Below are 26,147 nucleotides of genomic sequence, written 5' to 3'. Positions count from 1 at the left end.
AACATCATATAGCATGCAATTAACAATTAAAGGCGGAATCATGCTTGCATGCACTCAAAAACAAAACATTACCCATGAAATTCAAAGCCTAGTAGATTGGTGAACCAAGACTCAACTCAAATCAAAGTGAGTTGAGAAATTATACCTTTGTAGATTCCTCTTTGCATAAGCAAAGGCTAATCACCCAAAGAGAGGGCCTTCATTCCTTGCTTCTTAGATCCATGGATTTGGATGGAAGAATAGGTTTCTCCAAGTTCCCAAAGTAGAGAACCTCTAAGTCTCCACACCAAGGTTAGATTTAAGTATAAATGAGTGACCTAGAGGAAGCAAGATTGCTAGCTAAATTCCTCTAGGGTGGCCGGCCTCTTTAGAGAGAAAGGAGAGCTTTGTTTTCTCATCCTTTCCCAAAAAGAAACCCTAACTGAATTTTGGCTATAAAGTCATATTTATACCTTAATTCATTGGAGTGGCAAACTTGTAAATAAGTCCAAAACCCACTCCATCTCTAAATGGCCGGCCATAGGGATTCATTGGGCTATTTGGGCCTTTGTGAATCATTATTCATTAAGTTGTCATACAACTTAAGTCAATGGACTTGACGTTCGAAGCCCATTGGGCCTTAAGGTCCAAAACTATCCCGAGGTCTTTAACGAACTTATTCGTTTGATTAATTAACATATTAATTAATCCTTGCCATAAATAATTAAACCATTTAATTATTCTTACTCATCTCCGATGTTTCTTCAATCTCAAACTTACTCGGTGTACGATCCATTAGGTTCCTTTTAGCGAGGCAGTGGGCGATTAAAACTCTTTCAAATCGATTGTGAATTGAAACTTACTTTCAATTCTCTCTTTAGTGTTTATACGCGTTTAGGGCTTCCACAAACCATGAGTGATAGCTAGCAGCATATCATGGTTACCCAAGCTAATCAGAAGAGGTGGAGAACCTATTCAGTTTAGGATTACAATGCAATACGGTCTTTCTCTAATACAATACTCTTAACCACATTGTTTGGTTTGATAGTTTATTCATGTCTACTATCCAATGTGATTCATTTACTTATATGATTACCTTGAATGTGATTTGGAACGCCTTCCTAAATCTCATTCATACTTTGGCCAAAGATTCTTAATCATATCATAGAGTATTATCCCCCAAACGGTTTGAAGGTTAGAGATCCCTTGTTGTGCATTCACTTGCCTCCATGGCTAAGTGGCTTAACCCCGACGATGTCGTGGACACCCTCCTGATGGAGTGACTTTGACATAATCAAAGATCAAGGACTTAACCACAAGATAACTATGATGCCTCAGGTCAAAGGACTACTTTGCATTATCCCAACCATGAGTTCTTATGTGACATGAGTATGAGAACTCTTCGTTGATCATGTTCAGTGGACTCATTCATTATTGAGCACCTACATGCTTGTCTTGATGTCACACACACCAATGACTCGAGACTAGTCACTCTCCCTAAGAGAAGACACAGCACGTACTGATCTTAACAGACTGTCAATGCCCAATTGGCAATCCTATGATCTGGAACGTTTAGGATGTGTCTACGAAAGAATGGTCTCATGAATCTAACTTCTTTAGATCGCATTCTCCCAATCACATATTCCTTGGACTTATCGTTTAAGCGTATAACATTTATATGAGACGGCTCAAACAATAATCTTTACCCTTGATATTAAACTAGATTAGTTTAACATGTGAAATGTCCGTAAAGTATCATCATATGATTGGTTTTAGGGCACATTTCCAACAACACTCACCCACTACACCCATTACATCCACTCATTACAACTCCATACACTCCTCTCCCTAGCCTATAAATACATCCACCCTTCACCATAATTTGGGGGGCCATCATCCAATGATACCACATCATCTACATAACTCTTCACTCTTCACCATAACTCACCTATATCCATCCACCACCACAAGAGACCATCCATTCACCACTCACACCTTGGTGCCGCATATTTGCAAGGAAGGAGGATTGCTTGGAGTTGTGCTAGTCATTCAAATTGGATTGCTGCAGCATTCTAGGTGTATTCTACTTTGGTTTTCAATGTTTAATTTCAATTGTTTCTGTTTAATTGCAAGTATGAGGAACTAAACCTCTTTTGGCTAGAGGAGAATTAGAAACCATGAATATATTTGCAATATGAATTGATTTCTTCCAATTGTGATTTGATAAGTTGTGATTGCAATTCAATTATCTATTTTATTCATAACGGATTTGTGTATGTTTATTAAGGATGCATACTTAGTTTTCATGCATGAATTTGATGCTAAGATATAAATAAGTTTCACCTAATCGTTACAAGTTTATATTCATGAGTAGTGAAGGTTGCTTGTCACAATCGCGTTAATTGAATTCTTGGCAAACGTATCATGCATTCATAGTTACAATTGCCTCGTCAACGCTTATGATTTTCGTGGAACTTAATGATCTTTAATTGTATCTCTATTATGCATTCATATAGGGGACTTTTAGAGAATGATTTGGGTTGTGGCATGCATTCATCCAATTCAATGAGTAAAGGAAAATTTGAGGGTTAATTTGTGCATCACGGTTAATCTGGGGTGTTGAGCATCATAGTTTATTGAAAAGCAATTGGAGATTGATTTGTATGCAAGTGTGTCATGTGTGGAGAAAGACCTTCTAGCTAGCCCATCATCCATCCAAAACAACCAATTTCGTGCAAATCTGTTTAGTTCTAGTTTCTGTTTTGTTTTACTTTATTTTCATCCAAAACTCAATCCCCCTTTACTTTAGTGTGGCTATTAGTTAGAATCTGTTTTAGTTTGTGTTCTTAAGTGTTTTGAGTCTATAGAGTCTAGTTAAGTGTTTTTAAGTTTCTTTTTGTAAGTCAGTTTAGTTTAGATTAGCAATCCCTCCTAATCCCCGGTCCAGAACGATCCCTACTTATACATATACTACAATTGTCAAAAGAGGGTTTAATTTGAGTGCTTAACTCTCATCGCATCATATACTACCAACAATCGGGCATAGTATAAGGCATTGATAATTGGCTTGGAAATCCTGATAAAGTTGTTGGTTGATTCAAAATTAGTGATCAATCAGCTGAATGGAGACTACAAGTGCAGACAAATCACCATGGAAGGTTATTATTTGGCAGCAACTCAGCTACTGAGTTATTGGGGTACTGAAGTATCATTCAATCATATTCCCAAAGAATCAAATTCAATTGCCAATGAGATGGCATAGTTGGCCTCTAGAGCGCAAATCCAAGAAAGAAGGTTCGATGGGGATGTGGAAGTGCAAAGGATAAATCTCCCTTCTATCTTTGAAAGATGATTTAGCCTAGATATAATGACCAAAGAACCTAAGATAGAAGACTAGAGAACACCCATTATCCAGTACTTGGATGATTCTTCATTCCTTACAAATAAAAAGATTAGGCAACAAATAACTAAATTAATCATATGGGATGGAACTCTGCTAAGAAAGACTCCAGATGAACTTTTGTTAAAGTTCTTAGGCTTAAAAGAATCAATGAGAGTAATGGCAGAGGTACATGATAGTATTTGTGGAGCACATCAAGCTAGAACCAAGATGAGGTGGCTGTTGAGGAGATATGACTATTTTTGGCCCAACATGGAGAAAGATTATAAGGCTTATGCCCGAGGTTGTGAAGAATGCCAAAGAAATGGACCTCTCCAACATGTGCCCTCAATACCCTTGAATCCGGTGGTAAAACCTTAGCCTTTCAGAGGGTGGGCAATGGACTTCATTGGGCAAATTTATCCAGCATCTAGCAAGGGGCGCACCTTTATAATTGTGGCCATCGACTATTTCACCAAATGGGTGGAAGCTTCAGCTGTGAAGACTATTACTTCAACTATTGTGAAGAAGTTCATTAAAACTAAGATCTTACACAAATATGGGGTGCCCGAGACAATTGTTACAGACCGAGGGCCATCTTTTATTTCAAGAGAAGTAGATGAGTTTGCAGACAAGTTCAAAATAAAGATGATCCAATCTAGTCCTTACTATCCCCAATCAAATGGCCAAGCAGAAGCTAGCAATAAGATCTTGGTGAATATCATTAAGAGAATGGTGGAAAATAGTCCAGAAAAATGGCATGAGAAGTTAGGGGATACTTTTTGGGCCTACAAAACCTCCAAGAGGGCAGGAACTAGAACTACTTGGGAATGACCTTTTAACATCAATAGAGTGTTAGACCTAGCTTACAACAAAAGAGTAAGGATAAAAACCTTTAAGGAAGGAAAGTTAGTGTGGAAAGCAATTATGCCTTTGGGAGCTTAAGTTAGAGGCTTTAGGAAGTGGAATCCTACTTGGGAAGGACCTTTCAGCATCAATAGGGTGTTAGATCGAAGAGGCTACTACTTGGCAGATTTAGAAGGAAATTTGCAAAACCATCCAGTTAATGCTAATTTTTTGAAGAGATATCACCTAACTTTGTGGGATGTTAAAAAAATTTATATTGAGGGAGCCTAAGCATTTTAAGAAAAGTTGAAGCTGGTTTATGCATTTGCCACAGTTAAGCTTCAAAGAATAATGAGACAAATGAAAGTAAGGAAGGAAGTCATTTCATCAAAATAAGGAAGTTACAAAAACTTTATCTCAACAATTTTACATCTTTTGCCAAGGCAACTATTTTAGAGTAATATGTTTGCATAATAGTGAAAATCTTACTAGGTTTTTCTAAGTACATGTTATTGTTGGCTTGTTGGGTTTCTGTATCATCCACTTCCAGATTTACTTTCTTCACTTCTTCAATTTTCTGGTAGAGCTTGCTGGAAAGAGTCATTTGCTCGGCTTTCAGCGCAGATAATTGTTCTTTTAATTTCTGGATCTCGGAGGCCACCATCATAATTATGTCTTCCATGGCCGATTCTTCCTCCACTAGCTGCTGCAGAAAGGTTGAAGTCCAAGTATGATTCTTTTAGTAGCACTTGACTCTGTTTGATTGCATCTCAGCCCTTTGATGTTGATCTCTTAAAGGCCGCAAGTTCTCGATGAAGAAGAAAAAGGCCTCGAATTGAACCTTTGACATTTGTTAAGCTTGATATAGCTCACTCAAAGCCTTGAGGCTGAAAGAGGCGGTAAAGTCCATTTGCATCCAATCTTTGAAGACTCAGCACCAGTTCTGAAGACTTTGGGGTTTAGAAGGGCACCTAGGAGACCTCAGTTTGGTCCTGATTTGCTCGAACTCACGGACAAGTTCGGGCAAAGAAACAATGGCCGAATAGATGCAAGAGGTGGTGGGGGTATCACTCTAGCACCCCTTGAGGCATCAGCAGAGGAAGCAGCTTCGATAGGAAGTGAAGTAGTGAGACCAGAAGAAGAGAAAACAGGAGCAGCAGCAGTTTTGGTTTTCTTTTTCGGTCAAAGGATAAGAATCCTTGTAACCCCAGAAGCCTTAGGAGGCTGGGAAAGAACTGCCTTGCATCTTGGGGGCTAGGGAGACTGGCTTAAGTTCTCACCAAAGACCTGTTACAAACCAAAAGAATAATAAGTTGGAAGATTGATCTACAAATGAAATTAAAGGGGGAAAGAAAGAAGTAGAGTTTGTATGCCTGGATTGAACTTGGAGCCTTGGGAAGAGGTGGAGTTAGTATTGTTGTCTTTGGTGGTTGAGGAAGGTCAACCTTTATTGTGAAGGGGGAGAGTTGCCCAAGTTCTCACCAGAGGCCTATAACACCAAAACACCAAAAGAAATGACAAATATTAACAAGCTAATTCGTACAAAGAAGAAAACAGAAGTGTAAATACTTGTATACCTGAGATGAAACTTGAGATTGTGGGTGAGGCACTTCTGTTACCACAGCTGCTCTATGAGGAGAAGTTGGGCTGGCCTGAGAAGCCCGCATGCTAGTCACCTCTGAGACCATATGGATCTTAAGGACTATTGGCTCTCCAAAGGTTGTGGATGGTTACTTGATGGCCTCATATGTTGGGGAAGACTAAAAAAAGGCAACGAAGAGTATAAGTACAAATGAAGAAAGAACTTAAAACACATGAGGGTTCGAAATAGAAGGAACTTACTGAAGTACTATCATCTTTAACCTAATGCAGCATCTCCCCAGTTTTTGGATTAAACTGGGAAGTAGGAGTAACCACTATTGGATGAGGAGGAATAGAAGAGGTAGGGATTGAACTTTGCCCAATTAATGGCTTAAAGGCCCTAACCTTTGCCTAGAAAAGTACAGAAGTGTTGGTTAATTTTGAAATTTGAGAAATTATAACTAAAACTAAACTAAGGATGGAGAAGGATTATACCTGTGAAGTCTTGGCCCGAGAGAGGGAAAGTTATGCTGCCCGGGCTGGAGAAGATGAAGCCTCGGGTTGGGTGGTCCATTCACCTCTAGTATCCTGTTTCAAGCAAACAAGTGAAGAATTAGCACAAGTGTCAAAGAAATTGAACTTCTGTGGTAACGTAATGTTTAAAAGAAAGTAAGCTATACCTTCAACTCCTCGAGAATGGTATCAAGGACTGCCTTATCCTTTGGCCAAACCTTGGCGCCTGATTGCTCCTCTTTGGAAGTGAAGGCAAGTTTCTTGGTTGATGAAGGCCCTAGTCATAAGAAAACAAGATAGGACTATTTCATGCTTTAAGAAGAATGAGAACTCTAACTGAAGGAGAAATTCTAAGATGAAGCTACTTATTGGAAGATTTTTCCTTTTTCTTGCCCGTATCAACTGGAAGGGCAGATGAGGACTTGGAGGCCTTAGAGGTTTGACCTCTAGTGCTCTTCTTTGTAGGAGTTGCCCATGGACCGGGCAAGGCAAGTCGAGGCTGAGACGGCTCTTCAGGCTTAGACTCCGAAGTTTTCACCACAGTTGTTGTTGCTCACTAGGATGCCAGAGTCTCCATTTTAGGCTAGGCCTTGGCCTCTGAATCTCCAAAAGCTCAAAGATATCCTCACCATGTTCAACTGCTTGGCTAGACCCAATCTCTTGCCTTGTAGCATCAGTCGCAGCCTTTTAAAGAGCTAGGGCATCTACAACTTCTTTTTTTGGCCCAACATCTATTTCTTAAGTGTTGCCTTGGGTTGCAAGATCAAGAAAACCAAAATAAGAGTTAATGAAAGACAGATTAGAGGAGTATCATAAGTTAGAAATGAAGGGTAATGAAATATACCTATGAGAAGAAGTTGGTTCTTCTGGTTAACCATCTCCTTCCAATTCTCAAGCTCATCCTTCTTAGGGTAGGTTTTGAAGAAAAGCTGCCCGAAGAGGTGGTCGTGGTCCTCCCTGATATCTCCCCTATACTTTCAACCACTTGGCCTCTTACCAAGTGGCAAATAAAGGAGTGCATTTGAAGTTGAGGGCCATGGGCTTGTGGGTGATTTTGCTCATCACCTCTAGGTTGTACCGAGCTGCCTGAAATGTCACCTCCGAATAAGAGAACGAAGGTGGTAGGTGGTTCCACAGTGTATGGAATCAAAGAAAGGCATTGGGATGGCTTGTCCGAACCCCAGCTGCCTACCATAAAAGTTAGGGTGGTAGACCTGCAGCCTGCGTTCGTAGCCTATGCACTTGCTCCGCACTCTCCATGACAAGTCCCGTTGCTGAATACAGCTTATGAACTTTTCATTGAAGTGACTGCTGGCATTTTCCTCAAACGTATCCTGGAAGATTTTGTCTGAGAACCATGGATATCTCCACAGCACAGAAGTACCCCATTCCAAGTCTGCCTAAGTCCAACAAACTTTGAAGAAATAGAGGTAGGAGAAGGTTGAGTGATTGGTAGGAGACGTCTCGGCTAAGATTCGAGCATGAACCACTTCTTCGGGGAACTCCAGGTTGGGTGCTCGAAATTTAGGGAAGTACCACTGGAGACTGGACCATCCAGGTTGGCCCGTTGAGGTTAATCCCAAAAGGCTCGACTCTGGTCATCTCAAAGAGAAAATAGTAGAGATGAGCAATGATGAAAGACCTTGTGGCCACATCGTCGAAAGAATGAAGGGCCTCTACCAAGGGAATCTACTCCAGCTTCACTCCCTTGGATTTGTTAGGGAAAATGTGTTTGTTGAGCCAGTACAATAAGAAGCACATGGTAGTAGAAGAGGGCGGCCTAAATGTCTGCTTTGTGAATGAGATGAAGCTCATAAAAGAAGTCTCATAGGTTTTGAAGGTTGAGGGAGTGTATTCCAGCTTAGTGATGGAGTCAGAAGCGCCCGAGCCTTCAGCGATCGGGCAAGAAGGGGAAAACCAGTCATGGGTCAAGTCCACGTATCTACCTGAGGGCCTTAGCTTGAAGACTTGGGCCATATCTAGGATAATGGGAGATATGAGACCCTTTTGAAAATCGAAGGTGTTGGTCCTAGTGTTCTAGAAAATGAGAGTTGTGGTTAGGAGCTCAGGCTTGGTTATCACCATGACCTTGGAGAGCATAATAAGCTCATAGATGCCATTGCTCATCCACTTCTTCTTCCAGATGGGCTCGAGCTCATTTACCCATTATGACTAGGCTTCGTCCTTCATTAATGGGAAGCCTTTGTGATAAGTGGACCACTTGGAGGCTGAGAAACTAGCCTTGGAGGAATATAGGTTAGGGGTGAACCATTTGGCTTTGGGCTTGTTATTCTCCACAGCAATTGGGACCCTCGAAGTCCAAGCAGGCCCTAGGGAGTGTACTTCTCCTTCTTCGAAGAAAATTGAGGTGTTCAGGCCTGCCTGAGGGCAATGAAGGCCGTTGAGTAGGCGGCGCATGTCAACAATCCCTTTGCCAGACTTACATGCAGGATGAACATTTTTGGATGCCATTGAATATTTTCTAGAAAAGAAGTGCAAGAAAATTGAAGGCAGAAAGCAAGAAAAAACTATGAAGGCAAGGGAGTTCTGGAAAATCTGGGAATTCTGGAAGCTTGGAGAATAAAAATTACTAAAGTATTTGGCTGATAGGTTTAGGTGGAGGTTATATAGTAAGCAGTTAGTTAACGTTGGAAATCGTGGGTTAGTGCAAAGGTTTATTCGAAAATGGCTGTTTAAGTGGTGCAAGTCCCGAGTAAAAGCAGGCGGCTGATCTTTAATCATTATTAATGTCTTGGTTTGCAGACTTAACAATGATTAAAAGGGGCACTGTTTGGGTTGATATCTAAACATTGGGCCTTGTATGAAGAAAAGGCCAAAGGTGCCAAAACAAATTGAACTTGCCCAAAGCCTAGCATTGAAGCCTAATGCGAATTGAAGCCTCTCAGCCAAGGTGTAGGCCATGTGCCTAGGACTGAAGTGACAACCAACAGAGACTAACTTACTATCAACCAAAAAACACTTTCTAGTGGCACTATAAGTAAAAAGATGATGACTCACTACCCCTGAAAGCCCTCGGCCAAGAACAAAGCTAAAAACAGTCGAGCCAGATTGCATATAAAAGGATAAGCAAGCACCAAAGACAAGGACACTCAATGAATCAAACTCAAACAACATACAAACTCTGCTCTCAAGCTAGATTTAGTCATTTTAGCAATAGTTCCCTTAGAAAAGCTATCTTTTGTCTAGTGTAAAAGCTCTGCTACCTTCCTTAGTGTTGTAGTATCGATTCCCTCGTGTAAAACCTGTTTACCATCCATCCCTTTTTACATACAACCTCTGTAAACACAAAGAGAAATGGCTGCAAAAAGTTCAACCTTGCCCGACAAGGTGAAATCTTACCCGAGTCTTTTTGTTTGTACTTTAGCTTAATAGATATATCGTTTAAATGTACTTTTGAGCATGTATTCAAGTTATTCCCAACTGTTTTCTACTTAATAGCCCCATTTGCATTCAGATTTGGTTAACTTAATAAACTTGTTTTCATTAAGAACAAATTGGAATCGAGGAAATGGTTTAAAGGGCTCTGGACTCCCTTCTTTTTAGACATATAAGATTATGAACTAAAAGTCCTTGTTTACAAGGCAAGAAAAGAACTTAGTGTAGACTTAACCCATCTGCGACAATCTTTGATAACAAGAAGTTTAAGTAACTTGGGGCACAAGCAATTGGCTTAAAACACACTTTTTCTACATCCATTATACTAAGATACCAGTGGCACGCCTAGGACAATGTTAGTTTTGATTGCGAGCCTCAAGGCCTACACCTAAGGCTCCACAAAGGCACCTTTCAAGCTAAACTTGAACTCTTCTTGTAGCACACCAAGCAGTAAGAAGCTAACTACCACACAACCAAAATGCCATCCACCCCTTGGGGAGTTGTGCGAGGGGTCATCCATCTTTGCCTCGAATAGGAATAAACATTATTTTTGTTTAAAGCTCTTGTTAAAGTTTTGGTGGTGACATCTTAATTAATGTCCATATGAAATGCAGCAGTATTGTTGTGGTATGCCCCTCGTGCATTCAAGTAACTAGGACCTACTTATAAACTAGAAAATGAGATGTACAATTAGAAAGAGAATTAGAAGATGTACTCTAGGAAAATAGAATCTTATATCGAAGAGATAACAACATGATGTACAATTTACATGGTTTATTTCTAATATTACTGATATTTTTTGTGACAAAATCTAGAACTTAATAATATTTGGTTAAGTTAGAAACAATACCGGTGATGTTGGTTGAGAGCATGGACGGTGCCAATATAGGCTTATAGGTCAACTAACCCTTGTGAACTTCCTATATTTTTTTCATCGAGTTATAATATATTTCAAAAATATTTTTAATTATGTACAATGTCCTTATAATTTGACCCGTCTAGCCACTAAGACTTCCTAACCCTTGAACATTAATTATGTACAATATAATATAATTTTAAATCTTTTTCCATGTTTAGAATTATCAAATTTGTATCTAAACAAATTAATTAGCAATTCAACCTTTAAACCTACATTTTATTCAGGCTGTCCTCCTCTTTGCTCATTGCTTTTGACGTCCCCAAAACAGCAAGACTCCCTCTTTTTAATTTTTCTTTGAATCAAATAACTCATGTAATTAAGTAATCACTTAACTCTAACTTTGCAATTTTCTTTGAACGATATACCAAGAATTTGCTTGTCTCCTTTTTTTTTTTGGGGGGGGGGGGGGGGGTTATATGAGTTTTTGTTATCATACTCTATCCTTGTAGTTATTTAAAATTGATCCTTCTTGAAATAAATTCTACCTCGACTACTGGTTAAGGGTCATGGTGGGCATAAAAGGTTTATCAAGGTATTAGAGTATATTATTCCTCCAACACATATTGAGTGCAATTTCTTGAGCTTGAATTTGCTTCCTTAAGTTGGAATTTCGAAAAATTGTGCTAGCTCACGTTTAAGGATATCAAATATATAATTCTACCTTCGAACATGTGTGTTGGCTCTAGTTAATGAATGATGACCGGGCTCTCAAAAGATTATGGTAGCTCAAGCATAAAAAATTAACCAACTTTCAATGTGTGAGTTGGCTTCCCGTGTGATTTATGTGGTCACTGAAGGGCGTGTTGGAGAAGAAAGTCTCACATCATGAAGGATAACAATGCAAAGTAATGCTAGAGAGACTAATTTCTAGATCATATTTTATAAACCACATGATGTGGCTGTTGATGGTTGAATTTCTTCTTTAAATCATAAAAAAGAAGTCAACCATCAACCGTGTCACATCATGTGGTTTACAAAATATTGGATAAAAAGATGGTCTTCCCAGCATTTTCTAATATATACTTTATCTTCTAATATCATCGAAGCTGTTGTGATAAACTCCACATTTAGTAATCAATGATTAAGTTAAAAATAATAGGCTTTTTAGCTAAAATGGTTCATGAGATTTGTATAACTCCTTACTTTGGTCCCTGAGATTTGAAATCAATACAAGTGGTCCCTGATATTGTCTACCATCTATCATTTTGGTCCTTCTGTGAATAGTTATGTTAAATAAATATTAAAATAACAAAACTACCCTCAATTTAATGAACAATTTACCAAAATGATTTGACAAAAATTGAGGGTATTTTTTTTCATTTTATCCTTATTTAATGGAGATTTGTCACAAAATGACAAAAATGATTGATGATGAACAAACTCAGGTACCAATTATATCGATTTCAAATTTCAATGATCAAAATAATTAGTTATACAAATCTCATTGACCATTTTAGATAAAAAGCCAAAATAATATTGATGATGTTGATTGTAGACCACACCGAGTCTTAAAATGTTCATCGTGTACGGATGCTAATTTGTAGATTAGTTTACATTTATATTTATTTTTCAAGTTGGGATCAACAATTTTGAGAGGAATAATATCAAAAACAACAAAATAGTGAAAATCGACAAAGACAGATTAGTGGGAAAAGCCAATACAGTAGTAGCTGACATGGTCCCTTTCAATACAATCGAATAGAACGCTTTGACGTCCACATCTTCTTGGGCTATATATCCAATAATTTGGGCTATCAGATTGTCGACATTTCACCTATGCTTCTGCATGAATTATTATTGATCATGCATTAATATCTAGGAAAGGAACAAAATGTAAAATACAAGGGAGCAAAACTGTACAAATGTATTTCTTTTTCGACCATTTATTTTAGGATGCAAATTTTGCCCACAGAAAAAAAAAAAGAAAAAAAACCTATCTGTAAAATATGGTCGAAAGATCGAGAGAGACCTATTGAATTTTCTCGGCTTTATTTTGTTACGAGTCCAATATCCTTAACCAATACATGCATCTGAATTTTATTATGTTCATTTGTTTGATGATTTTTTTTAAATGACTAGAGTGGAAACATATGAACCATGAGGATTAGATTTGGTCGGAAATCAGTTTTTGGAGTATCCCACATAAAAGATACATTTGTACGTGCAATTTATTTATTTATTTTTCTAATTGTAAAGATATATTTGTATATATGCATTTGGCAAGAAAGATTGATATAGTTTGATGCAAGAGCAAGAAATTTTTTAAAATCTCTCATCTTTGTATTTAGGGTTTAGGGTTATGTGACTCAGTACATGCCATGCATGTAAATGGAAGAAATAAACACTCAACAACAAACTACCACATAAAAGTAGGAGGTTCACTATTGATACCTCCAAGGCCTCCCTCTCCTCTGTAGCTATTTGACTGATCTCTTCACTTTTACTCTCTTTTTTCATTCAGGAATGTAGTATTGAGTAACCTCAAGTTGAATCAAGCGATTAAGTTGGAAACAATATCAGTAGATTTTTTTTTTAAATTTTGATTGATATTATCGAGTCGGATATGATAAGAATAATGATCCAATATTTGTTTAAGCTGCCACTTGTCAATAGATTAGTGAGTTTGTTGTAATAGGTAGTTATGAGATTACGTAGTCAATAAGGTCTCAAAACTATAGTATATAAGACAATAACAACCATTGTTGTTGAAAAATCATCAGTAATCTATCACTCTTTATAAGGCTTACTACTTTCTCTCTCTTCTATCTCTTTCTCTGTTATTCTTGTAACGTTTACAGGAGAAACCCCTTTTTTGTTAGAGTTCATAGAATCATTTTCCCGCATGATTTTCACTGTGGACATCATTTTGTATCAGAATTGTCTCCATCATGTAGGTTTGGCAAACGGGTCGTGTCTGTCGTGTTCGTGTCGTTTTCGTGTAACACCTGTTATCTTAACGGGTCCTGTCGTGTCACACCTGTTATCTTAACGGGTCCTTAACAGGTCAGGTCACTTTACCCAATGGGTAAAGTGACCCAATCCGTTATGACCCGTTAAGAAAAATATATATTTTTTCTTAAATTTGCACATACCACACATTACCACATAAATATTATTTCAAAACATTAAAACATATTTGTCATTTAAGTACTACATCTGCACTTGAAAATAAGAGCCTAATAAAAAATAAGTTTGACGGTTGGATCGTTAAAATTAGTTTCATAGAATTCGTATCCCATCAAAACGATAGATTCACTTACACTTAGAGTTTATTTATACTTTCATTAAGTATAACATAAGATTTTGTGGTATCCACTTGTGTAAATATTTTAAATTGACGATCAAATTCATTGATTGTATTCGTATAGGGTCAAGGAGTGTAGTTGTAAAAAATTATCAAAATCGGAGTTAAAATAACTGTTAAATCGTGATTTTTTGTTTTATAACCGTCGAAAATTTTCGTCTCATTACTTCATCTCTGAATGTTTGTTTTCTGTGATTTTTGGCGTATGCGATCTCGAAGCATATACAAACAAGTTTGATGGTTGGATCGTTAAAATTAGTTTCATAGAATTCGTATCCCATCAAAACGATAGATTTACTAACACTTAGAGTTTATTTGTACTTTCATTAAGTATAACATAAGATTTTGTGGTATCCACTTGTGTAAATATTTTAAATTGATGATCAAATTCATTCATTCGTATAGGGTCAAGGAGTGTAGTTGTAAAAAATCATCAAAATCAGAGTTAAAATAACCGTTAAATCGTGATTTTTTGTTTTATAACCGTCGAAAAGTTTTGTCTCATTACTTGATATCTGAATGTTTGTTTTTTGTGATTTTTGGCGTATGCGATCTCGAAGCATATACAAACAAGTTTGATGGTTGGATCGTTAAAATTAGTTTCATAGAATTTGTATCCCATCAAAACTATAGATGCACTAACATTTAGAGTTTATTTATATTTTCATTAAGTATAACATAAGATTTTGTGGTATCCACTTGTGTAAATATTATAAATTGACGATCAAATTCATTCATTGTATTCGTATAGGGTCAAGGAGTGTAGTTGTAAAAAATCATCAAAATCGGAGTTAAAATAACCGTTAAATCGTGATTTTTTGTTGTATAACCGTCGAAAAGTTTTGTCTCATTACTTGATCCCTGAATGTTTGTTTTTTGTGATTTTTGGCGTATGCGATCTCGAAGCATATACAAACAAGTTTGACGGTTGGATCGTTGAAATTAGTTTCATAGTATTCGTATCTCATCAAAACGATAGATTCACTAACACTTAGAGTTTATTTATACTTTCATTAAGTATAACATAGCGTAAATATTTTAAATTGAAAATCGAATTCATTCATTGTATTCATATAGGGTCAACGAGTGTAGCTGTAAAACATCATCAAAATCGGAGTTAAAATAACGGAAAAATTAGTATCCGGTCCCTAGTTCTTACTGTGTATTAACTAAGACCTTATTAGTTATCAAATTTTGATTCAAGTCCCTAGCATTAATGTGATAATGAATTTACATGTTTATTATATAATTTTTTAATATAAAAATTAGTAATTAATTTAGGGTTTAATACTCACACCTCTATTAAACTTCTAATTAATTTTCAATTCAAACATTTCCAAAATAATAAAAAATTAAATTAAATTAAGTTTGTACCTATTAGTTTTTTTATATATATAAAAAGATTCTTAATTTTTAATCTTAAATGTACCCATTCATATAATTTTTCAATTTTTTTAATCTTAAATGTACCCATTCTCAAATATATCAATTTGTTATATGTAAAATGTACCCTTTTTTAATACAAAATTCATTCAAAATTTGTAATCTATGTTTAAACTTATATGGGTACATTCTTTTTTGTTGATTTGAGAATGTATCCATGTTTTGGTACAATAACTTTTTTTGTTAATTTTGGTTAATGTACCCATACACACACACACACACACACACACACACACAATATAATAGAGAGTATAATTTATATTTTATTATTTTTAATCCCATAAATTATGGGTTTTATTTAAAATCTCATTAATATAAACAATTACAAATTTCAATTTTTAATTTTTAATTTAAAAAATATAGTAACTTACATTATTATATTAATGTCAGGGACCTCAATCAAAAACTAAAAACTAACAAGGTTTCAATCAAAGAATATTGATAGTTAGGGACCGCATCCAAAGTGTCCCTAAAATAACCGTTAAATCGTGATTTTTTGTTTTATAACCGTCGAAAAGTTTTGTCCCGTTACTTGATCTCTGAATGTTTGTTTTTTGCAATTTTTTGCTGATGCGATCTCGAAACATATACAAACAAGTTTAACGGTTGGATCGTTGAAATTAGTTTCGTATCCCATCAAGTTCAATGGTGTATATATATATATATATATTATGTAGATTTAAATCTATTTATTTTGTACGTATAATTATTATAGTTTTTAGGGGTATAAAATTTAATTTAAAACTTAATATATATATATATATATATATATATATATATAATTATTATAGTTAATATTTTGGGGGTATAATTATTATAGTATATATAATTATTATAGTATGTTTTTGGGTCATAAAATTATTAAATTAATATTCTGCTTATCATGTATCGTGTTACCCACGTGTATACCTGAACCAACCCGTTATCTTAACAGGTGCTTATCGGGTTACCCGATAACACCCGATTCATTATCGTGTCGACCCGAACACCTGTTAATTTCGTGTCGTGTCGTGTCGGGTTATCGGGTCGTGTCAAGAATTGCCAGGCCTACCATCATGCACTAGATTTAATTATCCCTTTAGTATCCCAAATGTAATTCTTAATGAGTATAACAAGATTTTTTTATAGTTTTATTTCTAACTATTCTTTCTCACTACTATAAAAGCACAACGAAATAAGTTTGTTTGCACAAAGTACAATTTTATCGAGCAAAGCACGTGAAGGTAGGGTTTGCACGACAAAAATTAATCTTCATCACGCAAAGATTTTTGTTTTTTATTTTTTTAATTAAAATAAATTAAATTTTGCGCAACGAAATATTTTGTCGTGCAAGGTTTTTGACTTTTTGTTTTATTATTTCTCTTATATTAATTTAATGATATTAATTGTTTGAACAACATAATATTTGGTAGAACAAGATTTTTTGAATTTTTACTTTTTGAATTTAATTTAATTGTATGATTTTATTTTTTAATTACTTTAATTTAAATTGGCATATTCAAAATAAAATTACATATGAAAAATAGTGATCAAATTATCCAATATATATAATATATTCAAAATGTACACATAAATTAACAAAGTACAATAATAAAATCCTAATACAAATCTATTGTGGTGGTAGTGGCGGGGGATATGGTTCGATAGCGTCCTAATCCTCAACTTTAGCTGTCAAAGTCTCGACGATTCCCTACAAAAAAACAATTATGGTCAAATAACAAAAAAAATAACATAAAATAATACCAAAAAATTAGTAGAATCTCCCCTAAAATTGGTATACCCCAAATCCGACCCCAAACTCCACCCCTATACTCGACCCCAAACCCTGCACCAAACTCAAAACTAACTCCAAAAACACATATTAATGAATAAAAAATAAAATTTGGGGAGAATATACCTTTTAGCAAGATTGAGAGTGAGTGAGAATGAGAGGGAGGAGTGAGTGTGAGAGAATTAAAGGAGATACTGAGATAGAGATGAGAGAGTGAGTGAGAGTGAGAGATAGTGAAGAGAGAGAAGATAGATTAAGTGCGAGGTGTGAGTGTGAGAGAGAGGGTCGGATTTGGGGAAAAGGAAAGAGAAAGGAGAGGTAAGAGTAGAGACAGACATTGAGAAAATGGTGGAGGAGTTATTTTGATTTTAAAAACCGTATCATTTTGCACGACGAAATATTGGTCGTGCAAAGTCTTTAAAAAAAATTTACAACAAAACTTCCCGCATCCCATTTTTGGTGCCCACCTAAATTTTTAGAGTTTTGCACGATGAAGTGTTGATCGCGCGATGACACACCCCGACCTAAATCGAGGCGTGCTGGCCATCACGCGAGGGTGACGTAACCATATGTGTGGTGCGGAAGTGATAAGGATATAAAAATGTGAGTAAATAAAAACCAAGCTAACTAATTTACACTAGACAAATATATAAAAATGTGTGTAATTACACATAACTAGAGCATAGGTAACCTAAGTGCAGTCCAGCAGGGCCAATACTAATTATACAACATCAGAGGGATGGTCCTACATTAATTACAGTCTATGAGAACTGCCGTCAACTCCTCGCAAGCCACCAATAAGTGCTCCTACCTAAAACCTGGAGGGGCGCAAAACAGAAAGTGTGAGTGGGCAAAAACGAAGCTTTTCAAAACCATTTCGCTCATCAAAAGTAATAACTCCTTGCCGTAAAACCTGTATAATTTTCCAGAAAATAGAATACATATCTATATCGAAACCATGCTTGGAATAGCCAAATCCACATGTATGTCATGCCAAATATTTCAATATAACAAAATAAGTAAAGCAGGTGAAGTAATTCAATGAAAAATAACATATCAGCCGGATCCACCTATTATGGCCTGTACATCTGAACCTATAGCTCATCAAATACGCTTGCACACTAGTCGGAACCACTTAGAGTGGTCTGTTCGACAAGACTGGGTGTAAACAAATACACTTAAGTGTTACAATCACGTGAAAACTGTGCGAATAATCGCGGGTCACCTACGAGTTGGAACCACCTATAGTGGTTTGTACGATAGGACTGTGCACCTAACTTGGATCCAAGATGAGCGTGCGATGATGGAGGTGAACATCACGTGAAGGACTGTGCCCTCACCACGGGTGGGATCACTAACACCGGGGTGTAGGTTTATGAGCTCTAAATACATCAAATGTAATCATAGCCATGTAACTCACATCCACCATCTATAAACTCACCTGGAACTTACCTGAGCGTCCGCAGCGTCAACAATAACATATATAACTACTAAATGCATATTATAAGTATAAAACATTTGTCATGGCATTTCAAAATATAAAATCATTTAAATAAGGTTTCTGGGAAAAATGTAAAGCATATATACTTATATAGAAAATCAAAATCCCACTCATTGGTATGTGGCAGGGTAGTAACCCCTAAGCCTCGCCTGACTGTGCTCGTCTTTAGGAAACATCTCACCTGACGCCGTTAGCATATTCCGTCAAAATTGACGGAATATTCTCTTTCTTCTCCGTTGGTTCGCCGGATTCTGGCTCCGGCCACCGCTACACTGGCCAGTTTCTCTTCTACGTCCTAAAACCAACGAAAAAATGGGCGAAGAATCCTTGAAAAACCGACTAAGTCTGCAACTCGGTGAACTCGAGTGTCTCGACGTCCAAAACCTTCCAATACTTCTCCATAAACTTCGTAAAGTTGTTTTAAGACCCCCTAAGACGTTAAAACTCCGCGAAACACCTGCGATCACAACGGAGTAATAGGACACCTCATCAAAGCTTGCTGGTTCTCGAGTTTTCGAGGTCCTTCCTCCAAACTAAGGGTATCACTCGACTCTTGAGCTTGCAAGGAACTAAAAAACAACCTCTACTAGCTCGATTTGTGAGAGATGAAGCTAGTATGGAGGTTGGACATACGAATTGTACAGACGAGGAAGACTCAAGAGAGAGACAGAGAGAAATGATGAAGGTTGCACATGTGTGTGTGTTGCTTCGGATTGGGCACCCATACAAAAAAATCCTTAAGCTCTAATTGGGTTACCAAATTTGGTCCTAACAACCCTACAAATTTTAATTGGATCCCAAGAGTATAGGAAATAATGCAATTGGTCCATTTTTCTTAGCCCATTTATACCTTCATAACCCAACGCTCGAGGGTAAAATCATCTTTTCGACGCTTTCGAGGATAAGACATATTATAATTCAGGACAGGTCGTCATAACCTATTCTCCTTAAGAAAATTTCGGGGACGAAATTTCATACAATAACATAACAATCAACTAATATTCATAAAACAAGTGTGGATACATATCTCTCATACGATCCTCCGTCTCTCAGCTTCTTCCACCGAATGATTCCTCCACAAAACTTTGACTAAGCGCACAGTTTTATTCCTCAGAACCTTATCCTTCCAATCCAAAATCCTCACCGGCTTCTCGTCATAAGTCAAATTTGGATAAATTTCCAGTGGTTATGGAGGTATCACATGGGATGGATCTGAGACATAATGGCGAAGCATAGAGACATGAAAAACATCATGCACCTTAGATAATTCAGAAGGCAACTCAAGCCTATAAGTGACTTTACCGACTCGTTCGGTGATCTGGTATGGTCCGATGTATCTAGGACTTAACTTACCATTCTTCCCGAACCGTACTACCCCTTTCCATGGTGATAGCTTCAGAAATACCCAATCACCAACTTTATACACTCTATCCGTGGCGTGTTTATCCGCTAGACTTTTATGTCGATCCTGGGTCGCTTTTAGGTTAGATTTAATTACTTGAATATTTTGTGTAGTCTCATCTACGATCTCAGGTCCCACCAAAACTCTTTCACAACCTCTGACCAACATAAAGGAGTTCGACAAGACTTACCATATAATGCCTCAAAAGGTGACATACCAATGCTCGAATGGTAGCTGTTATTGTAGGCGAATTCCATCAAATCTAAACGTTTATGCCAAGCATCGCTAAACTGCAATACAGAAGATCTTAGCATATCCTCCAGCATCTGAATAGTTCTCTCAGATTGCCCATCTGTCTGAGGATGATATACGCCGTACTAATCTCGAACCAATAGCCTCCTGGAATGCCACCCAGAACTTAGAAGTGAACCTAGGATCCCGATCCGAAATGATACTAACCGGAACCCCGTGGTATTTAACAATCTCCGATATAAATAACTTAGCTAATCAGCTTAAAGAATATTTCTCTCGCACTAAAATAAAGTGTGCTGATTTAGTAAGTCGATCCACGATCACCCAAATTCCATCATAACCTTTTTGCATACGGGGAAGCTTGTACATGAAATCCATAGTAATATCTCCCCATTTCCACTATGGAACGGGAAGTGGCTGCATTAATCCAAATGGCTTTATCCTTTCAGCTTTGACTTGTTGACAAATTGCACATCTACTCACATATTCAACAATTTTTCTTTTCATACCAGGCCAATAATAAAATGGTCGAATGGTATGATACATTTTAGTAGTCCAGGATGCATCGTATATGCTGATACATGTGCTTCATCAATAATTTCTTTCTTCAATTCTGCATTATTCGGCACGTACAATCGTTTCTCCTGCATAAGTATACCATCAGACTCTCGAATCCTAAAATCTTTCTTTTTTTCCCTGATTTCTTGCATGTATTAACTCCTGAGTTTCTTCATCATTCATCTGAGCCTCAAGCACCTGATCAATTAAAATTAGTCTGACTTGGAAACTAGCAAGTAAAGCTTTCTCTCGATCTTTTACCCTTAACTTCACTCCAGTGGATCTCAAATCTGCAAGCAGATGGATACAACAAGCATATAGAACATTAATTCGGCCTTGGGATTTCCTACTAAGTGCGTCTGCCACCACATTCACATGACCAGGGTGATACTCAATCGTGCAATCATAATCGCTGAGTAACTCTATCCACCTTCACTGTCGAAGATTAAAGTCTCTCTGGGTGAAAAGATACTGAAGACTTTTATGATCCGTAAAATTTTTACATTTTTCTCCATAGAGATAATGTCTCCAAATCTTCAAGGCAAAAACAATGGCTGCTAACTCAAGGTCATGAGTAGGATAATTCATTTCATGAGGCTTTAATTGTCGTGAAGCATAAGCAATCACCCTACCATGTTGCATCAACACACATCCTAGACCATTCAAGGAAGCATCACTGTAAATCTCAAAGTTACCACTATCATCTGGAAGCGCCAAAATAGGTGCATGAGTGAGACAATACTTTAGTTGCTGGAAACTATGTTCACAATTATTGTTCCACTCAAATTTAACATCCTTTCTAGTCAACCTCGTTAGTGGTAATGCAATGACTGAAAAATCTTAAACAAATCGTCTATAATAACCTGCTAGGCCAAGAAAACTCTGTACCTCAATAACGGTTCGTGGCTGCTCCCAATTCTCAACTGCCGCTACGTTCTGAAGGTCCACCTGAATACCTTGGGCCGATATAACATGCCCCAAAAATGCCACTTTATCTAACCAAAATTGGCATTTGCTAAACTTAGCATACAATTGGTGTTCCCTCAATTTCTTCAGCACCAAAGTGAGATGTCGAACATGCTCTGCTTTAGACTTAGAATACACCAGAATATCGTCAATAAAGACAATAACGAAACTGTCAAGATATTGTTGGAATACTCAATTCATCAAGTCCATAAAAGCTGTATGTGCATTAGTTAGCCTGAATGGCATCACAAGAAACTCATAATGACCATATCGAGTCTTAAAAGCTTTCTTAGGAACATCCTCACTTTTAATCTTCAATTGATAATAACCAGACCTCAAATCAATCTTAGAAAACACACAGGCACCTCGAAGTTGATCAAATAAATCATCTATACTCGGCAACAGATAACGGTTTTTTATCATTACCCGATTCAACTGCCAATAGTCAATACATAACCTCAAAGTCCTGTCTTTCTTTCGTACAAATAAAACTGGAGCTCCTTAGGGTAAAGTACTAAGCTGAATGAAACCCTTATTAACTAATTCCTGTAACTAGATTTTCAATTCTCAATACAGCAGGAGCCATTCGATAAGGAGTTAAAGATATAAGATCTGTACCTGGAAGTAAATCAATAGTGAACTCCACATCTTGGTGTGGCGGTAATCCAGGTAAATCATCAGGGAATACGTCAGGAAAATGCATGACTACTCGTACATCCTCCACATTGCTAGGAGTATTGTCATTCAATACCACATGAGCCAAATATCCCTGACAACCTTTCTTTAACAACCTTTTAGCCCTCACGGTAGAAATGACGCTGTGCCTCACTCCACTATGCTCACCCACAAATGTAACCATAGGCAATCCTGAACGATGGAAAGTGACTGTCGTACAGATTGTAAGGATGAGGAAGCCGAGAGAGAGAGAGAGAGAGAGAGAGAGAGAGAGAGGATGAAGGTTGCACGTGTGATTGTGTGTGTTGCTCCGGATTGGGTACCCATACAAAAAAAATCCTTAAGCTCTAATTGGGCTACCAAATTTGGTCCTAACAACCCTACAAATTTTAATTGGATCCCAAGAGTACAGGAAATAATGCAATTGGTCCAGTTTTCGTAGCCCATTTATACCTTCACAACCCAATGCTCAAGGGTAAAATCGTCTTTTCCACGCTTCTGGGGATAAGACATTATAATTCGGGACGGGTCGTCACACGAGAAGTTTTGTGCAACGAAAATTGGTCCCACAAAGTTTAAAAAAAAATTAAAATTCCCGCGTCCCATTTTTGGCTTCCATACAAATTTAAGGATTTTGCGTGATGAAATATTGGTTCATCGCGCAAAATTTATAAAAATTATTTTTATAAATAATAAAAAAGAAAATAATTTTATTTTACAATTTATAATATATAAGGTTTAGGGAATCAAATTTGTATTCATCACGCAAATAAAATAATAAAAAATAAAGAAATAATTTAGTTTAACAATATAATATATAAAAATAAATAAAAAATAAGTAAATAAGAGTTAGGCGACAAAATATTGATATTCGTCATGCAAAGTTTAAAAAAAATAATAAAAAGTTATGAAAAACAACTATATTTTAAAATTTATAATATAAAATTAAATAAAAAACAAAAATAAATTGGTTTGCACAACGCATGTAGAAATTATGACGTCGCACTATTGGTTTTTGCACAACGACCCCATTGTGGTGTTGCAACAAGTTATATTTTTGTTAAAAAGAATTATTATAAAATTTACTGAAAATGTGACTTTACTCCCTTCAAATTCTTTTTTTTTACATAAAACCCACAATAATATATTTTCTAACAAAAATCCGATCCGAACTATAATAATAAATTTAAAGCTACTTAATAAATATATATACCATTCAATTTCTTAAGTGTTATACGTACAAAATAGATAAATTTAAAGCTATTTAATAAATATATATACCATTCAACGATCAAACCGTCAAACTTGTTTATATATACTTCGAGATCGTATACGCCAAAAATCGCAAAAAACAAACTTTTAGAGATGAAGTAACGGGACTTTTCGACAGTTATAAACGAAAAATCACGACTTAACGGTTATTTTAACTCCGATTTTGATAATTTTTTATAACTACACTCCTTGACCCTATATGAATACAATGAATGAATTCGATCTTCAATTTTAAATATTTACCCCAGTAGATACCACAAAATCTTATGTTATACTTAATGAAAGTATAAATAAACTCTAAGTGTTAGTGAATCTTTTGTTTTGATGGGATACGCATTCTACAAAACAAGTTTCAACAATCCAACCGTCAAACTTGTTTGCATATACTTCGAGATCATATACGCCAAAAATTGCAAAAAAAAAAAAAAAAAAAAAAAAAACCATTCAGAGATCAAGTAATGGGACAAAACTTTTTTACGGTTATAAACGAAAAATCACGATTTAACGGTTATTTCAATTCCGATTTTGATGAGTTTTTACAGCCACACTCCTTGACCCTATATGAATACAATGAATTAATTCGATCGTCAATTGAAAATATATTTTTCTAACAAAAACCCGATCCGAACTACAATAATAAATTTAAAGCTACTTAATAATATATATACCGTTCAATTTCTTAAGTGTTATACGTACAAAATAAAAAACGAAAATAAATTGGTTTTGGCGATGAAATATTTGGATTACGTCACGCAAAAATTTAAAATATTTTTATTTTATTTTATTTATTTTTGTAAAGACATTGCGCGATGAAGTTCAAAGTATCGTTGTGCAATGTGTGCTTCGTCGCTTAAAATTTTGTCACCAGGCCTTAGAGAGATGAAGTTTAGAATTTCGTAGCGCAAAATTTTGTCGCTCAAAGTCAATTTGCGCGATGATGTGTGTTTTGTCGTGCAAGGGTTTTTATTTACTAGTGAGGTGCCTTGTTTCTTAGATATACTCCTTTTTGTCTCCAAGGTCATAAAAATCAATACATTCATATGTAGACTAAATTGACATTCAGATCGCTGCAGTATTAATCTGAAGCACCCGAAATCTATTTACCTCTAACCATTGTCACAATGCTTTTTTTCTGTTGAAGTCAATCTATAGTTAATGCCAAAACAAGTTCTCTATAATAATTAAGCTTTTTGGAGCTGAGTTACGCTAATAATTCAAAGGATTAAAGTGGTAGTCCCATTTTCTTCAAAGCAAATCACATCAAATATATTTCATGGTCGTTCCATTATTTGATCTTTGGCTTTAGGTAGCACAGCAGTATTTTGATACATTTTAGTTCTGCCAGTATATAGGGTGGCCAGATTTGACTAATCAACTACGTTTAAGTCTTATCCAATACGCTTCTAACAAAACATTTGAACGAAAACTGAGAACCATATATTTAGATGTTTATATGGATATATACAGTGGAGTGGTTGACATGATGTTCGAATTGAAAGGGTTGGTGCTTGATTGAGGCGCAAGAAATGAACAGTTCTAATTAGGAAATGACCTTATAGGTTGTGCTATCTAATGAGTGCTTAGTTTAGTACCGTATTAACTTGCTAAAAATGGTTAACATTTAATTACTCATGTATATTGGTATATGTATGTATACACATACATATAGAGAGTTATGTTTTTTGCGAGACTTATATTATGAGACTTATAGGTTTCTGTTGAAAGAAAATGTTCACATGCTCAATATCATGTTTACATAGGAAAGTGATTTTGCGCACTATCTTTTTTTCACCCTACACTCTTTTTTTTTCTAACTCTTAGATTGAATAGCTTAAATGGATTTTAAGGACTAAATGAAAATAGTGCAGAAGAAGAAAATAGGAGTGTGAACTCACTACCCTTCACAAAATATATCTTTCTACTTGGCAAGAAAGACACAGGCTTCCTTCATATTGTATTTCTGCACAATATCGTTCCGAGTTTCTAGTTGTAGAATTTCTGTACAATAGAAACTCTCTTTTTTCAGCTTATCAATAATTATATAATCATCCTCATGGTTAAAATGGCAAAGTTGAATGGTCAGAGAAAATGCAAGTAAAATAATTTTGGAAACATGCTACACATTTTAGAATTTCATGCCTACGGTATAAACCTCTCGTGCATGTCTAATGACAGTTAGGAAATCAAATGGCTTTTGATCTAATAGTAATTTCTTAATTCTCACGTTACAAGAGGCATCGAGTTCAAATACTCTTCCCCAATAAATATTTGCCAAAAATAGAAAAAGTAGTCACTCCCACGCGTGTTAGCAATTGGATTATCCTATATATATATATATCGAACTTGCTTATTATCCATGAGTAAGAATCAGAGGCGGCATTGAGGGGGAG

The 26,147-nt window shown here is 36.2% G+C and overlaps 1 protein-coding gene across 1 annotated transcript; it reads left to right on the top strand.

Moving 5' to 3' along the window:
* The first annotated feature begins 3,757 nt into the window (after positions 1–3,757).
* LOC126601769 (uncharacterized) lies at positions 3,758–5,462 on the top strand. The gene is made up of 3 exons (XM_050268529.1): positions 3,758–4,072; positions 4,789–4,932; positions 5,073–5,462. The coding sequence occupies exons 1-3, from the start codon at positions 3,758–3,760 to the stop codon at positions 5,460–5,462; spliced, it is 849 nt and encodes a 282-aa protein (XP_050124486.1).
* Positions 5,463–26,147: the final 20,685 nt, after the last annotated feature.

The sequence above is a fragment of the Malus sylvestris genome, chromosome 2, assembly GCF_916048215.2.
Source record: "Malus sylvestris chromosome 2, drMalSylv7.2, whole genome shotgun sequence".
NCBI classification, from domain to species: domain Eukaryota; kingdom Viridiplantae; phylum Streptophyta; class Magnoliopsida; order Rosales; family Rosaceae; genus Malus; species Malus sylvestris.
This window is presented reverse-complemented; position numbering and strand designations above follow the sequence as displayed.

What these genes read in the sequence shown, in the direction of transcription:
- LOC126601769 (XM_050268529.1), top strand. Translation starts at nt 3,758, where the DNA reads ATGGACTTCATTGGGCAAATTTATCCAGCATCTAGCAAGGGGCGCACC. An exon ending in AAGCTAGCAATAAGATCTTG is followed by an intron (nt 4,073 to 4,788) that starts GTGAATATCATT and finishes ATTTTCTGGTAG; the next exon opens with AGCTTGCTGGAAAGAGTCAT. An exon ending in GCAGAAAGGTTGAAGTCCAA is followed by an intron (nt 4,933 to 5,072) that starts GTATGATTCTTT and finishes AGCTTGATATAG; the next exon opens with CTCACTCAAAGCCTTGAGGC.